Genomic DNA, 18,481 nt, shown 5'->3' with positions numbered 1-18,481 from the left:
TGAGTAGGTGGGTCTGGAGATGGAGGTGTGAGCATGTGGGTCTGGAGATGGAGGTGTGAGCAGGTGGGTCTGGAGATGGAGGTGTGAGCAGGTGGGTCTGGAGATGTGATGCAGGTGGGTCTGGAGATGGAGGTGTGATGCAGGAGCTGGAGGTGTGATGCAGGTGGGTCTGGAGATGGAGGTGTGATGCAGGTGGGTCTGGAGATGGAGGTGTGATGCAGGAGCTGGAGGTGTGATGCAGGTGGGTCTGGAGATGGAGGTGTGATGCAGGAGCTGGAGGTGTGATGCAGGTGGGTCTGGAGATGGAGGTGTGATGCAGGTGTGTCTGGAGATGGAGGTGTGATGCAGGTGGGTCTGGAGATGGAGGTGTGATGCAGGTGGGTCTGGAGATGGAGGTGTGATGCAGGAGCTGGAGGTGTGATGCAGGTGGGTCTGGAGATGGAGGTGTGAGCAGGTGGGTCTGGAGATGGAGGTGTGAGCAGGTGGGTCTGGAGATGGAGGTGTGATGCAGGTGGGTCTGGAGATGGAGGTGTGAGTAGGTGGGTCTGGAGATGGAGGTGTGAGCATGTGGGTCTGGAGATGGAGGTGTGAGCAGGTGGGTCTGGAGATGGAGGTGTGAGCAGGTGGGTCTGGAGATGGAGGTGTGAGCAGGTGGGTCTGGAGATGGAGGTGTGAGCAGGTGGGTCTGGGCAGGTGTGATGCAGGTGGGTCTGGAGATGGAGGTGTGAGCAGGTGGGTCTGGAGATGGAGGTGTGAGCAGGTGGGTCTGGGCAGGTGTGATGCAGGTGGGTCTGGAGATGGAGGTGTGATGCAGGTGGGTCTGGAGATGGAGGTGTGATGCAGGTGGGTCTGGAGATGGAGGCGTGATGCAGGTGGGTCTGGAGATGGAGGTGTGAGCATGTGGGTCTGGAGATGGAGGTGTGAGCAGGTGGGTCTGGAGATGGAGGTGTGAGCAGGTGGGTCTGGAGATGGAGGTGTGAGCAGGTGGGTCTGGGCAGGTGTGATGCAGGTGGGTCTGGAGATGGAGGTGTGATGCAGGTGGGTCTGGAGATGGAGGTGTGAGCAGGTGGGTCTGGGCAGGTGTGATGCAGGTGGGTCTGGAGATGGAGGTGTGATGCAGGTGGGTCTGGAGATGGAGGTGTGATGCAGGTGGGTCTGGAGATGGAGGTGTGATGCAGGTGGGTCTGGAGATGGAGGTGTGATGCAGTTGTTGTTTGTATGTGTATGTTTTGAATTGTCTAAAAAATATAAAATAGAGAAACTAAAAACCCCACTTTACCTATTTTTCGAAAATCGTCAGTCCACATGTCATGTGTGTTTGCGCCATTGTTTTTACCCAAGTTCTCTCTTAACTCCAGCACCACCCGTCAGCAATTGTTTGTTTTTGTTGTTGCCTGATGCAGGGCTCTAGTGCCAGAGAAGAGAGACTCTCAGACTGAAAACACATCCATTTATTCAGGAAAATATAGTCAATTTCTGTCACAGTTTAGACTACAGATAAATCAGCGTTCTAACTCCTCCTTGTGATAGTGTGGTGCAATGACAGAATGCCACCATCTACTACAAACGGTCGCGGCATAAACTCAAACCTTTTAATTGCATGTGTGATTGGAACCAGTGGACTCCATTTAGGATAAATGAGTATCCCTGTGCCACCACCGCGACGACCAGATGCTCTCAGACTACGAGAGAAACACACAGTCAGATGCAGACAGCAGCTGGAGTAGTATCTGGGATAATCTATGTTTCCGTCAGCGTAAAAAGTCTAGGGCCTGAAGGGCAGCACGGGCTTAGAAGGGTTGCAGCCAAGCGTCAGGGATTCATCCGACACTTCATTAATAAGGGCGTCGACAACATCGTCCACACAAACCGTAGGTACATACGCCAACCAGAAACCATGGGTTACAGGCAACATCCCCACTGAACTAAAGACTAGAGCTGGCCTAACCCTAAGTTAAATGACTAACTTGCCAAATCATACATTATAGTGTACACTTCTGTTTGTAGTGTACACTTCTGTTTGTAGTGTACACTTCTGTTTGTAGTGTACACTTATGTTTGTCCCTTTCAAAATGAACAAGTAGCTACAGGAAAATGGTATACATTAGCTCAATAGTTTGACATCTTGCCTCCATTTATCAATCTATGCATTTTAGTGTTTTACACTTCTCCAACCCCATCCCTTAGGTGTTTACCCGTTGTTGTCTGAACTGCAGATTGGCCCTTTTTCATGAACAAAGCAGCAACAGCCAACATAAATACATTATATCATTACTGTGACATTATTGGACTGAGCAGGATCAGGAAGACCAGTTAGAGTTGGTCCACGGGTGTATCTCAATACTCTCTTAGTCTCCTCTCTGTGTCTATGTCCTCAGTTGGTCCACGGGTGTATCTCAATACTCTCTTAGTCCCCTCTCTGTGTCTATGTCCTCAGTTGGTCCACGGGTGTATCTCAATACTCTCTTAGTCCCCTCTCTGTGTCTATGTCCTCAGTTGGTCCACGGGTGTATCTCAATACTCTCTTAGTCCCCTCTCTGTGTCTATGTCCTCAGTTGGTCCACGGGTGTATCTCAATACTCTCTTAGTCCCCTCTCTGTGTCTATGTCCTCAGTTGGTCCACGGGTGTATCTCAATACTCTCTTAGTCTCCTCTCTGTGTCTATGTCCTCAGTTGGTCCACGGGTGTATCTCAATACTCTCTTAGTCCCCTCTCTGTGTCTATGTCCTCAGTTGGTCCACGGGTGTATCTCAATACTCTCTTAGTCCCCTCTCTGTGTCTATGTCCTCAGTTGGTCCACGGGTGTATCTCAATACTCTCTTAGTCCCCTCTCTGTGTCTATGTCCTCAGTTGGTCCACAGGTGTAGCTCAATACTCTTAGTCTCCTCTCTGTGACCTCATTTACTTTCTTTGTGGTTGTTTTTGACATGCCTCAACAGATTAGTCTTCTGAGTGAATATTTTATCACAGACTGAGCAGCCATGTTGTTTCTCTCCTGTGTGAGTCAGTTTGTGTTTGATTAAGTTTCTCTTGACACTAAATCTTTTCCCACAGTCGCCACAGCTAAACGATTTCTCTCCTGTGTGAGTCCGTATGTGTCTCCCCAGGACCACTTTCTGACTGAAGCTTTTCCCACAGTCGCCACAGCTAAATGGTTTCTCTCCCGTGTGAGTCCGTATGTGTCTCCCCAGGACCCCCTTCTGACTGAAGCTTTTCCCACAGTAACAACAGCTAAAGGGTTTCTCTCCTGTGTGAGTCAGTATATGCTTATTTAGGTGGTCCTTCAGACTGAAGCTTTTCCCACAGTCACAACAGCTAAATGATTTCTCCCCTGTGTGAGTCAGTATGTGCCTCCCTAGGACCCCCTTTTGACTGAAACTTTTCCCACAGTCAAAGCAGATAAATGGTTTCTCTCCTGTGTGAGTACGTATATGATTATTTAGGTGGGCCTTCTGACTGAAGCTTTTGCCACAGTCGCCACAGCTAAACGGTTTCTCTCCTGTGTGAGTCAGTATATGCACAGTTAAGTGCTTCTTCAGACTGAAGCTTTTCCCACAGTCACAACAGATAAATAATTTCTCTCCTGTGTGAATCAATATATGTGCCTTAAGGGACCCCTTCTGATTAAAGCTCTTCCCACAGTCACCACAAATAAATGGTTTCTCTCCTGTGTGAGTCAGTAGATGCACGGTTAAGTGTTCTTTACGATAAAAGTTTTTCCCACAGTCGCCACAGCTAAACGGTTTCTCTCCCGTGTGAGTCCATATATGTTTGGTTAGTGACCCCTTGTGTCTGAAACTTTTATCACAGTCATCACAGCTAAACGGTTTCTCCCCTGTATGAATCAATATATGCCTCCCTAGGTCCCCCTTCTGACTGAAGCTCTTCCCACAGTAACCACAACTAAATGGTTTCTCTCCTGTGTGAATCAGTTTATGCATGGTTAGGTTATTCTTGATACTGAAGCTTTTCCCGCAGTCACCACAGCTGAATAATTTCTCCCCTGTGTGAGTCCGTATATGCATAGTTAGGTTCTCCTTGCGATAGAAGCTCTTCCCACAGTCGCCACAGATAAATGATCTCTCTCCTGTGTGCATCCGGATGTGTCTGGACAGATATTTCTTTAGTTTGAAGGCCTTGCCACAAACAGGACAGGTGAAAGGTTTCACACCGTGACAGAGTCGGACGTGGGCCTTCAGTTTACAGGTGGATTTGTAGTGTTCATTGCAGAAGACACATTCACTGGGTCTCTTCTTGGTGAGAGTCACATGCTTCTGCAGATCAGCTTTCAGAGCAAAAGATTCACCACAGTCACGGCAGTGGTGAGTTTTTCTAGATGTGGTGTTGGGTTTGGAACAGTGTTTCTTCAATGGTGGACTGGGATCCAATGGTGGACTGGGATCTAATGGTGGACTGGGATCCAATGGTGGGCTGCTGTCAAGTCCTACTGGGTAGCTGCTTACGGCTGAGCTGCGTCTGGAGGCATTGCTGTCATTATCTGGAAGGTCAAGACCATTTAAGTGGGTCACAGTGACAAAAGGTGTGAGATCCACTGGTTTAGAGTCTCTCTCTCTGTTCTCCACAGTCTGGGTTTGGGGAAGAGTCAAGGACCGAAGTGGGTCCTCTTGATCACATTCACTTTTCACACAGGAAGGAGAGACTATGGAGTCTTTGGTATCAACGAGCCCTTGAAGCTGCTCTTCCTCCTGACTGGTCCTGACTTCCTCCTGTTCCTCTTTAATCTGTTTGGTCTCTGGGTCCTTCTGTCCCAGACTGGGGCTCCACTCCTGCTCACAGTGCTGCTGCTCAGGGGGAACCTCCTCTTCAGAGACAGAGAGCTGCAGGGAGTCTGGAGGGAAGGAGAGGAGGAGCAGAGGTCATCTATAAACCACATAATTAAATAGAACAAATCATACAGGTGAATTATAGATCTCTAGGATTTAAAAAATAAATTGTAAACATGCTTTTTTGGCATGGATGTCTATGAGCGACACAGGCTTTAAACACAGCCTTTAAAAACAGCCTTTAAACACAGCCTTTAAACACAGAACACAGCCTTTAAACACAGCCTTTAAATACAGAACACAGCCTTTAAACACAGCCTTTAAACACAGCCTTTAAACACAGCCTTTAAACACAGAACACAGCCTTTAAACACAGCCTTTAAATACAGAACACAGCCTTTAAACACAGCCTTTAAACACAGCCTTTAAACACAGCCTTTAAACATGTCTGAGTGAAGTTAGCTAGGTATTTACTCTCATTCACATTATGGAACACACCGCTGCCCACGTGGACATAAGTCCTGCTGTATAACCAATAAACAAAACCTTGGTTTGTGTTTTAAAAAAAACTATTAAAAAGTGTATCTTTTGTATTTTTAAAAGTTATTTAGGAAAATGATGAATTTGTTATGTTCGAGGTTTCCAAACCCTTTATTACAATCAAGGATCAATTGTTTCTAGATTAAAAACGTTTCACATTTTTACCAAATCATCGTCCTCAGCTAAAACAAAATGGACGTCGAATTACTTCCATGGAGTCAGAAGGGAAACACAAGGAGGAACTTTCTAGAAATAGAGTAAATTCAAATAGAATTTTATTCAACATTCGTCAATGGAAAAATGTGTGACGATGCTGTCCAAGCATTGGCACGTCAGTGTAACTTTTATCCAATCACAGCAAAATGATTTTTTAAAAGCTACTACTTAAAATTGTCTGAAAGCCTAAAAGGTGTATTAATTTAGTAGAACTATAGCTTAGTATCAGTAGATCTACATACGAACCTATTCTACATAGTTGTATCTCTGGTGTCCTCCGCAGCAGTCTCCGTAGCAGATCATTCTCCTCCTGGTACTCCACTACCGTTTTCTCAACTGCACCAAAAATCTCTACAGCAGCAGATGCCGTTAAACATTGATTTAACAACACACAGAACAACTGTAGTTTAGATGTTTTCAGTGGACTGAGAGTTGGGTGTTCAGCTAGTACGGCTTCTTGACATGGGTCCATCTGACCACATTCACTTTTCACACAGGAAGGAGTGAATATGGAGTCTTTGGTATCAACGAGCCCTTGAAGCTGCTCTTCCTCCTGACTGGTCCTGACTTCCTCCTGTTCCTCTTTAATCTGTATGGTCTCTGGGTCCTTCTGTCCCAGACTGGGGCTCCACTCCAGCTCACAGTGCTGCTGCTCAGGGGGAACCTCCTCTTCAGAGACAGAGAGCTGCAGGGAGTCTGGAGAGAAGGAGAGGAGGAGCAGAGGTCATTTATATACTACAGAATTAAATAGAACACTTCAATTATAGATCTCTGATCTACAGTGCTTTCGGGAAGTATACATTACAGCCTTATTCAACAATATATATATATATATGTTTTAAAGTAAATCCTCAGCAATCTACACACAATAACCCACAATGACAAAGCGAAAACAGGTTTTTAGAAATTTGTGCAAAAAATAAAACGGAAATACTGTATTCACATACAGTATTCACATACAGTATTCACATACAGTATTCACATACAGTACTTTATTCACATACAGTATTCACATACAGTATTCACATACAGTACTTTATTCACATACAGTATTCACATACAGTATTCACATACAGTATTCACATACAGTACTTTATTCACATACAGTACTTTATTCACACACAGTATTCACATACAGTACTTTATTCACAATACAGTACTTTATTCACATACAGTACTTTATTCACAATACAGTATTCACATACAGTACTTTATTCACAATACAGTACTTTATTCACAATACAGTACTTTATTCACAATACAGTACTTTATTCACATACAGTACTTTATTCACAATACAGTATTCACATACAGTACTTTATTCACAATACAGTACTTTATTCACAATACAGTACTTTATTCACATACAGTACTTTATTCACAATACAGTACTTTATTCACAATACAGTACTTTATTCACAATACAGTACTTTATTCACATACAGTACTTTATTCACAATACAGTACTTTATTCACATACAGTACTTTATTCACATACAGTATTCACATACAGTACTTTATTCACAATACAGTACTTTATTCACATACAGTATTCACATACTTTATTCACATTCAGTACTTTATTCACATACAGTACTTTATTCACATACAGTACTTTATTCACACACAGTATTCACATACAGTACTTTATTCACAATACAGTACTTTATTCACATACAGTACTTTATTCACAATACAGTATTCACATACAGTACTTTATTCACAATACAGTACTTTATTCACAATACAGTACTTTATTCACATACAGTACTTTATTCACATACAGTACTTTATTCACACACAGTATTCACATACAGTACTTTATTCACAATACAGTACTTTATTCACATACAGTACTTTATTCACAATACAGTATTCACATACAGTACTTTATTCACAATACAGTACTTTATTCACAATACAGTACTTTATTCACATACAGTACTTTATTCACAATACAGTACTTTATTCACAATACAGTACTTTATTCACAATACAGTACTTTATTCACATACAGTACTTTATTCACAATACAGTACTTTATTCACATACAGTACTTTATTCACATACAGTATTCACATACAGTACTTTATTCACAATACAGTACTTTATTCACATACAGTATTCACATACTTTATTCACATACAGTACTTTATTCACACACAGTATTCACATACAGTACTTTATTCACATACAGTACTTTATTCACATACAGTACTTTATTCACACACAGTACTTTATTCACACACAGTATTCACATACAGTACTTTATTCACATACAGTACTTTATTCACATACAGTACTTTATTCACAATACAGTACTTTATTCACAATACAGTACTTTATTCACATACAGTACTTTATTCACAATACAGTACTTTATTCACAATACAGTACTTTATTCACAATACAGTACTTTATTCACATACAGTACTTTATTCACATACAGTACTTTATTCACAATACAGTATTCACATACAGTACTTTATTCACATACAGTACTTTATTCACATACAGTACTTTATTCACATACAGTACTTTATTCACATACAGTACTTTATTCACATACAGTACTTTATTCACATACAGTACTTTATTCACATACAGAACTTTATTCACATACAGTACTTTATTCACATACAGTACTTTATTCACATACAGTATTCACATACAGTACTTTATTCACATACAGTATTCACATACAGTACTTTATTCACATACAGTATTCACATACAGTACTTTATTCACATACAGTATTCACATACAGTACTTTATTCACATACAGTATTCACATACAGTACTTTATTCACATACAGTACCACTCAAAAGTCATTTAGACACCAACTCATTCCACGGGTTTTCTTCATTTTGTACTATTTTCTACATCAAATCAAATCAAATGTTATTTGTCACATACACATGGTTAGCAGATGTTAATGGTCACATGGTTAGCAGATGTTAATGGTCACATGGTTAGCAGATGTTAATGGTCACATGGTTAGCAGATGTTAATGGTCACATGGTTAGCAGATGTTAATGGTCACATGGTTAGCAGATGTTAATGGTCACATGGTTAGCAGATGTTAATGGTCACATGGTTAGCAGATGTTAATGGTCACATGGTTAGCAGATGTTAATGGTCACATGGTTAGCAGATGTTAATGGTCACATGGTTAGCAGATGTTAATGGTCACATGGTTAGCAGATGTTAATGGTCACATGGTTAGCAGATGTTAATGGTCACATGGTTAGCAGATGTTAATGGTCACATGGTTAGCAGATGTTAATGGTCACATGGTTAGCAGATGTTAATGGTCACATGGTTAGCAGATGTTAATGGTCACATGGTTAGCAGATGTTAATGGTCACATGGTTAGCAGATGTTAATGGTCACATGGTTAGCAGATGTTAATGGTCACATGGTTAGCAGATGTTAATGGTCACATGGTTAGCAGATGTTAATGGTCACATGGTTAGCAGATGTTAATGGTCACATGGTTAGCAGATGTTATTGGTCACATGGTTAGCAGATGTTAATGGTCACATGGTTAGCAGATGTTAATGGTCACATGGTTAGCAGATGTTAATGGTCACATGGTTAGCAGATGTTAATGGTCACATGGTTAGCAGATGTTAATGCGAGTGTAGCGAAATGCTTGTGCTTCTAGTTCCGACAATGCAGTAATAACCAACAAGTAATCTAGCTAACAATTCCCAAACTACTACCTTATAGACACAAGTGTAAGGGGATAAAGAATATGTACATAAAGATATATGAATGAGTGATGGTACAGAGCAGCATAGGCAAGATACAGTAGATGGTATCGAGTACAGTATGTACATGAGGTGAGTATATAAACAAAGTGGCATAGTTAAAGTGGCTAGTGATACATGTATTACATAAAGATGCAGTAGATGATATAGAGTACAGTATATACATATGAGATGAATAATGTAGGGAATAATGTAGGGTATGCTATTCTACATTGTAGAATAAATCATGAAGACATCAAAACTATGAAGTAACACAAATGGAATCATGGAGTAACCAAAAACAAGAGTTAAAATAAATCAAAATATATTTGAGATTCTTCAAAGTAGCCACCCTTTGCCTTGATGACAGCTTTGCACACTCTTGGCATTCTCTCGACCAGTCTTGAGGTCCTGTTTTTGCTTTGTCATTATGGGTGTTGGAATTATTATGAATAAATAAATAAACAATATCCCCATTTTAAATAGAATTGTAACTAAGTAAACATACTCTGTTTTATTATATCTGATTAACAATATGAGTTCATAAGAAGGGATTGTGTGACACGGACAAGGAGTAATTAAAGTTGATGAACACTAGGGGCGTCACTTCCAACTTTTTAACACTTCCAACTAGGAAGAAACAAATGGGTTGGGGACTGTGTAAACACATAAGGTCGTTAACCTAGCGTTGAACCTACAGAAACTTAGCTCTGGGGTTTTTAGATAAGGCAGTGAATGCATTCCTAGGTTTTCTGTTAATTAGAACTGTCAGCTCAGTGGTGATCGATAATGTTGAGGGGTCAAAAGTTACCTGGGAGTGTGTTAGTAAGTTAGAATGAACTTTTCTCCTCACTTTGTCCCGGTCGAGAGGAGGGGATTCTGTAAAAGCAATGAAATGACGTCATGATCTGTATATAAACTGTTGCTCGTGGTTAAGTGTCAGACTGGTCTGCGTCTATTTTATGCAAACAAGAATCTTATAAATTCTCATAAAATAGGGTTTTCAATTGATGAAAGCACATTGGCATAATTAAATTACATTAACAATGGGGTATTGTGATGTCATTATGGGGTATTGTGATGTCATTATGGGGTATTGTGATGTCATTATGGGGTATGGTGATGTCATTATGGGGTATTGTGATGTCATTATGGGGTAGTGTGTGTAGATTGACGGGAGAAAAAAACAATTTAAACCATTTTATAATAACGCTGTAATGTAACAAAATTAGGAAGAAAAAAAAATCGAGGGGTCTGAATACTTTCCACTGTAGATGCCTTTCTAATTATTTTACAATGCAAAGATAAATAAATTGGTTTTAGCTGTTCTCACTAACAGCAAATTATTCCATCTCGTTGTTATATTTAGCTAACCGTTTAATTTGTTGAAATGAATAAGAGGCACAAGGCTTTTGCTTTCTTGTAATGCAGATACACACACCACTAGAAAACAGCGTATATTCATGGTCGAAAGTTGGCGAGGATAATTCTCAAGTCAAGTTCATGTTTTGATAAATGCTGAGTTTTGTGTGAAAAATGTTTTGGGGTTCATAAAAGAGGCACCTAATGCTCTGTGGCTACGTCAGGAATTAATTACAGTTCTAAGTCACCGTTTCACAGTGATTTAGTTCAGCAGTATGTATGTAAACAACATCCCTGCTACCGCCACCAAATATCAAACTTAGTTTGAAGTGTTTTTGAGGAAGTTTCAACTTGCAATGCAGCATTTCCAGTAGCGGTCCGACCGTTTCCATTCATGGATTTAGACACTGCTAGCTAATTATGCTAACTCTAGGCTGAAGTAAACTGTATTCCTGGTCCGACCGTTTCCATTCATGGATTTAGACACTGCTAGCTAATTATGCTAACTCTAGGCTGAAGTAAACAATAATTCATTGTAGATTCTGACACCATGGGCCTTCAGACACAAATTGTAAGGGGCATTTCACCCCAAATATGATTTGATCCCTTTAAAAAACTATCACCCTGAAGGGTCCTACTTCGTCCTCTCTGCCACAACATATGAATTCAGACACTGGTCTCATCACGGGGGAAAAATGTCATCATTGATGAATTGAGTCACCATTTTATTTCAGCGGGCTGTCTCTCATTGAAATAACTTCTAAGTCTATTCACAGTGATATTGGGCTGGGACGCTGACAGGAGAAACCTGCTGAATGATCTGAGAAATGATAAGTCAAAGCAATTCTTTTTTTCGGCTTATTTACAGAAAAACAAGTCCTGGTTGCTTTGCTAGCAATAGACAACAAGAAATACACAGCAGCCGACCAATTTGTGTGCAGCACCCATCATTGTTGACTCAATAACCCACTTTATTATTATTTATTTGTTTAATATTTATTTATTTATTTTATTATTTTTTTATTTGTTATCAGGAAATATTCCTAAAGTATGTAAATCAGCTGTTGTTCTACCTCTCCGTAAGGACGGGGATGGTAGAGATCTTAATGATTTTCACCCCATTCCAAGGATTCTTTGTCGAGATAAGATTCTAGAATTCTTGGTAAAATGTACAACTTTGCTCTTTTGTTATCTGATAAATGTATTTTCAGTGTAAACCAATCAGGGTTTAGGGCTGAGCATCCAATCAGGGTTTAGGCCCAGGGCATCCAATCAGGGTTAAGGCCTGGGCATCCAATCAGGGTTTAGGCCTGGGCATCCAATCAGGGTTAAGGCCTGGGCATCCAATCGGGGTTTAGGCCCGGGGCATCCAATCAGGGTTTAGGCCCAGGGCATCCAATCAGGGTTTAGGCCCGGGGCATCCAATCAGGGTTTAGGCCCAGGGCATCCAATCAGGGTTTAGGCCCGGGGCATCCAATCAGGGTTTCGGTCTGGACATCCAATCAGGGTTTAGGCCTGGACATCCAATCAGGGTTTAGGCCTGGGCATCCAAACAGGGTTCAGTTCTGGGCATCCAATCAGTCCTGCACTATTACAGCAACCACTGAGAATCTCAATACTTTAGACAGTAAAATGACATGTGCTTCTTTGTTTGTGGACTTGTCTAAAGCTTTTGATACTGTTGATCACGCTATTTAATTGAATAAAGTTGTCCTCGATAAGCCTGAGGTCTGACGCCTCTTCATGGTTTCAGGACTATATCAGTGACAGGACTCGTGGTGATTGATGGGGTTCAGTACATCAAGGTGTTCTGAAGGACCTGTTCTTTTCACTGTTTAGATAAATGCTATTGGTCAATCTGTTAAAAGTGGTACATTTCATCATAAGTGGATTATACTATTATGTACTCAATTGCCCTGACTGCTGACCTGGCTGAGACAAGACTACAGTCTGATTACCCCCCCCCCCCCTCCTGCTGACCTGGCTGAGACAAGGCTACAGTCTGACCCCCCCCCCCCCCTCCTGCTGACCTGGCTGAGACAAGGCTACAGTCTGACCCCCCCCCCCCCCCCGTTGACCTGGCTGAGACAAGGCTACAGTCTGATTCCCCCCCCCCCCCCCCCCCCCCCCCCCCCCCTGCTGACCTGGCTGAGACAAGGCTACAGTCTGACCCCCCCCCCCCCCCCCCCCCCCTGCTGACCTGGCCGAGACAAGGCTACAGTCTGATTCCCCCCCCCCCCCTCCTGCTGACCTGGCTGAGACAAGGCTACAGTCTGATTCCCCCCCCCCCCCTCCTGCTGACCTGGCTGAGACAAGACTACAGTCTGATTACCCCCCCCCCCCCCTCCTGCTGACCTGGCTGAGACAAGACTACAGTCTGATTACCCCCCCCCCCCCCTCCTGCTGACCTGGCTGAGACAAGACTACAGTCTGATTACCCCCCCCCCCCCCTCCTGCTGACCTGGCTGAGACAAGGCTACAGTCTGACCCCCCCCCCCCCTCCTGCTGACCTGGCTGAGACAAGGCTACAGTCTGACCCCCCCCCCCCCCCCCCCCCGTTGACCTGGCTGAGACAAGGCTACAGTCTGATTCCCCCCCCCCCCCCCCCCCCCCCCGCTGACCTGGCTGAGACAAGGCTACAGTCTGACCCCCCCCCCCCCCCCCTGCTGACCTGGCCGAGACAAGGCTACAGTCTGATTCCCCCCCCCCCTCCTGCTGACCTGGCTGAGACAAGGCTACAGTCTGATTACCCCCCCCCCCCCCCCCCCTCCTGCTGACCTGGCTGAAACAAGGCTACAGTCTGATTCCCCCCCCCCCTCCTGCTGACCTGGCTGAGACAAGGCTACAGTCTGATTACCCCCCCCCCCCTCCTGCTGACCTGGCTGAAACAAGGCTACAGTCTGATTACCCCCCCCCCCCTGCTGACCTGGCTGAGACAAGGCTACAGTCTGATTACCCCCCCCCCCCTGCTGACCTGGCTGAGACAAGGCTACAGTCTGATTACCCCCCCAGCTGACCTGGCTGAGACAAGGCTACAGTCTGATTACCCCCCCCCCCCCTGCTGACCTGGCTGAGACAAGGCTACAGTCTGATTACCCCCCCCCCCCCCCCCCCCCCCTGCTGACCTGGCTGAGACAAGGCTACAGTCTGATTTAACCACTAGGCTACCTGCCTCTAACCACTAGGCTACCTGCCTCTAACCACTAGGCTACCTGCCTCTAACCACTAGGCTACCTGCCTCTAACCACTAGGCTACCTGCCTAACCACTAGGCTACCTGCCTAACCACTAGGCTACCTGCCTCTAACCTCTAGGCTACCTTCCTCTAACCACTAGGCTACCTGCCTCTAACCACTAGGCTACCTGCCTCTAACCACTAGGCTACCTGCCTCTAACCACTAGTCTACCTGCCTCTAACCACTAGGCTACCTGCCTCTAACCACTAGGCTACCTGCCTCTAACCACTAGGCTACCTGCCTCTAACCACTAGCCTACCTGCCTCTAACCACTAGGCTACCTGCCTCTAACCACGAGGCTACCTGCCTCTAACCACTAGGCTACCTGCCTCTAACCACTAGGTTACCTGCCTCTAACCACTAGGTTACCTGCCTCTAACCACTAGGCTACCTGCCTCTAACCACTAGGCTACCTGCCTCTAACCACTAGGCTACCTGCCTCTAACCATTAGGCTACCTGCCTCTAACCACTAGGCTACCTGCCTCTAACCACTAGGCTACCTGCCTCTAACCACTAGGCTACCTGCCTCTAACCACTAGGCTACCTGCCGTATATGAATGTGTAGTTTAATATGCTTATTGTATGTGTATTGTAATCTTAAATACCCCCCCAAAATATATATATATATAAATTAAAACTTTCCTCAAACAGTTGAACTTGACCCCCCCCACCCCCCAGCTCTTTGCTCATAACTATTTTGAGGAAAAGTGTACTTACTATGCCTGTGAGATGTGGTTGTCCCACCTAGCTATCTTAAGATAAATGCACTAATTGTAAGACACTCTGGATAAGAGAGTCTGCTAAATTACTAATGAAAATGATGTGATGTTTATTGTGATGCTATAGAGGGCTCAGCTGGAAAAAGAGACCTTGGTCTCAGCATTGACTCCCTGTCAAAATTAAAGGTTAAATAAATAAAAAAAATCATTACATTCCAGATGAGAATTAAGGAAGTATCGGCAAGTAAAAGGTTGGTTGAAAATGTACCGCGCAAACTACGTCGTATGCAAGTACAGATTAAAACTATTGCATATCGAACCGTTGCACATCTAAAGTAAATATTCATTTGTCAAACCGACATCTGCATTGGGCCGTGCCGCATTTACGGTGATATGGCCTCTGTAGATGTCAGGGCATTTATACTTCTTACGCGTCGCGGAACAACGCAGAGCTGTTGTGAAGGAAGTGGGTTTGTGTTTATACAGGACGTCCCGCCCTCACCTACCGTCAACCAATCATGTCAATGCGGAGCTATATGGCGGCATCCGCATTGTCACAAAATTTGAAAGATGTACAGAGATCAATTTGGCCTTTAAAAAAAATATGTTTATCAATGACCTACATCCCTACATCAAACATGTTAATAATAACAATATTATTATTATTTGACAGGTATAAACAGAAAAATACTAAATAATATTTGTAAAAAATGTATATATATAAAAATATTATATTTTCTTTTTTTACATATGACATTTCTAGTCCAATTGTATTCACTCTGAAAAAAAATCTCAATGATCCAGGAATATGTTATTCTTGTTGTTTACTAAGGATAAATGTTTTTACAAGATAATTAAATTCAAATCTAAAACATTTGTAAATTCTGGTATAGAATTGTGGAATTTTTGTTTGTGTATAAAGTATTCAGCAACAAGAATAAAACATTTTTAAAAAAGCACAATCATTTCAATGGTCTTGTTGTCATTGCAATAGTAACATATTATATATATATATATTATATATATATACACATATTATATTACATACATATTATATATATATATATTATATATACACATATTATATTACATACATATTATATATATATATATTATATATACACATATTATATTATATACATATATATATATATATATTATATATACACATATTATATTATATACATATATATATATATATATATTATATATACACATATTATATTATATACATATTATATATATATATTATATATACACATATTATATTATATACATATTATATATATATATATATATTATATCCTTCATGTCAAAAACAGGGGTAGTGTTCAAAAAAGGTAAATAAGTATATATTTTTTTACAAAATAGACTCTTCTTCTTGAGATAGTTTTCTACAGAAAGATAATCTGTCACGCTCATCAAAACGTTTTTCCTCTAAGATTCTTCAGATGCTTCAGCTATTTGGCACATTTAAATGGCTACAACTCTGACTTTATATTTGAAGAATTCTACTTCCTGGACCCAAATCTTCTCTTGCAAAAAAAGATATATCTTTGGCTAACGATTTGATGTTTCCGATGAAAATAGGATCTTTAAGAAATGTGTTGTTTAAATGTAATATCCTTGAATACAGTTAGATTTTTTTTTTTAGTAGCTTTTAAATTCAGAGAAATCAAATGAGGATCAGAAAAGGGAGCCAACAGATGATCTACATTTGTAACAAAACGGGGGAGATTAGGATTACATCTATTCTAGATTTTCGTGACATAGTTTTGTTGGTCCAGGTATGACCCTTAGCATCCGGATTGAAATAATACCAGGCATCAACAACAGAGAGATTATTGCATAATGTTGTGACGACATTGCTATTTTGAGAGCTTTGACTCGTTCTAGGAGGAAAACGATCAGCAGATCCCATCGGGTGTTTCATTAAAATTAGAGTATTTGTTTTGAGTAAACATTCTCATTTTCTAGGAAGTCGGGCAAAAAGGAGTCTTATAGGAAGCATGTGTCCATACACATTACAGATGATGAAAATATAATTGTCAAGTTTAACAATTACTATGACCCATCTCCCATCCTGTGAAGATGTGGATTCTAGAATGTCCATATTAAAATATTGTGAAGATGTGGATTCTAGAATGTCCCCTTTAAAAACTTGTGAAGATGTGGATTCTAGAATGTCCCCTTTAAACTTGTGAAGATGTGGATTCTAGAATGTCCCCTTTAAAAACTTGTGAAGATGTGGATTCTAGAATGTCACCTTTAAACTTGTGAAGATGTGGATTCTAGAATGTCCCCTTTAAAAACTTGTGAAGATGTGGATTCTAGAATGTCACCTTTAAACTTGTGAAGATGTGGATTCTAGAATGTCCCCTTTAAAAACTTGTGAAGTTGTGAATTCTAGAATGTCCCCTTTAAAAACTTGTGAAAATGTGAATTCTAGAATGTTCCCTTTAAAAACTTGTGAAGATGTGGATTCTAGAATGTGGCCTTTAAACAGGTTGATAAGCGTCTCAAACCCTTAGCATTTAGGCTAACGATATTGAGTTTAAAACAAACTACTACATAAAAATATTTTAAAAAGAGACAAACTAGACAACAGTTGTGAACAAAAAAACTAATCTGGCCTGTGTGTGCCTCTGGAGGGGTCGCGACCACATTTTCGAGTCAAGTATAAATAGGCTCTTAGCTCCCGTTAGACGTAACTGAGTGCAGATAGCAACTGTACGCTATTTCAATCCGCTTTTCGTCACAAAGACAACTGTAACATTAAAACTAATTAAAAAGAATAATTCTTAAAATTGTTGAAATGGTGATCTCTTACAAGTTTCATTAATTGAGTAGAACTATAGCTAGCTATAGGTATAATTTAATACGTTTACGAACCTGTTCTACATAGTTTTATCTCCGGTGTGATCCGCAGCAGTCTCCGTAGCCGATCATTCTCCTCCTGGTACTCCACTACCGTTTTCTCAACTGCACCGAAAATATCCACATCAGCCGGCGTTAAACGATCATTTAAAAACACACTCAACAACTGTAGTTTAGACATTTTCAGTGGACTGGGTGTTTGGGTAGCCTATTTAGTTCAGTCGATATGTCTTTCTTTACTCCACAAAAGGAATACAAAACCAACAAACTCATCTCCAATCCTACTTCCGTGTTGTAGTGAAATCATTTTTTAGAAAACTCAATGGTCCTAGTGAGGGGTCAGCAGCGCCCCCAGCTGGATGGAGGTTTACTGTGCAAGGCAGCCTACAGACCAGTAGTAAAAGCAAACGACGACTACATGTCGACAAACGGTGGTTATCATAAGTATAGGATGATCTGGGAGAATCAATTATTAAAATCGGGAGTCGACTGAATATCATTACTCTATACAAGATTAAATCAATATCGTCAATGAGCCGCATTAGGTCAGAAGGGATACGAAACACTATCGGAGAAATGCAATATGTTTTCTTGAAAGCATATTTGAAATAGATCAATATATTTTTATATAATCTGGGCTTTTAGATCCAGACCAGTAACAAATTCAGGCTGGGGTGTGAATCATTTCTGAAGGTGCCGTATGACCGGTGTAGATTGCGTTACGTTTTGTAATGCTTATCTATGAACACAGGATCAGGGTTCATATTTTATTCCTTGATAAATGACAGGCAAAACTTCTAGAAACGAATGCTGTGATGCCCTACTTCTCCAACTCCTCTTCCACACGGGTCGACAATATAACAATCTCGTTTCACCAAAGTGTATAATATAAGGTAGATGCAATGTACAGTATGAAATAATAATGTACAGTATAGCCTATGTGTCACGAATCTCGCCGAAAATGGTCCCTTTTCCTGTTCGGGCGGCGCTCGGC

At 41.5% G+C, this 18,481-nt stretch overlaps 1 protein-coding gene across 2 annotated transcripts; it reads right to left on the bottom strand.

Annotated features, from left to right (window-relative positions):
• Positions 1-1,954: 1,954 nt before the first annotated feature.
• LOC110510421 (oocyte zinc finger protein XlCOF6-like) lies at positions 1,955-17,776 on the bottom strand. Of its 2 annotated transcripts, XM_021591773.2 has the most exons (3): positions 17,503-17,776; positions 5,787-6,236; positions 1,955-4,849 (listed from the first exon to the last, which is right to left on the bottom strand). In XM_021591773.2, exons 1-3 carry the CDS (start codon positions 17,666-17,668, stop codon positions 2,898-2,900), a joined length of 2,568 nt encoding a protein of 855 aa, XP_021447448.2. In that variant the 5' UTR covers positions 17,669-17,776; the 3' UTR covers positions 1,955-2,897. The 2 variants fall into 2 exon arrangements, with proteins under 2 accessions (XP_021447448.2, XP_036843119.1); XM_036987224.1 differs by lacking the exon at positions 5,787-6,236.
• Positions 17,777-18,481: the final 705 nt, after the last annotated feature.

This window comes from Oncorhynchus mykiss, chromosome 9 (assembly GCF_013265735.2).
Source record: "Oncorhynchus mykiss isolate Arlee chromosome 9, USDA_OmykA_1.1, whole genome shotgun sequence".
NCBI lineage: Eukaryota > Metazoa > Chordata > Actinopteri > Salmoniformes > Salmonidae > Oncorhynchus > Oncorhynchus mykiss.
This window is presented reverse-complemented; position numbering and strand designations above follow the sequence as displayed.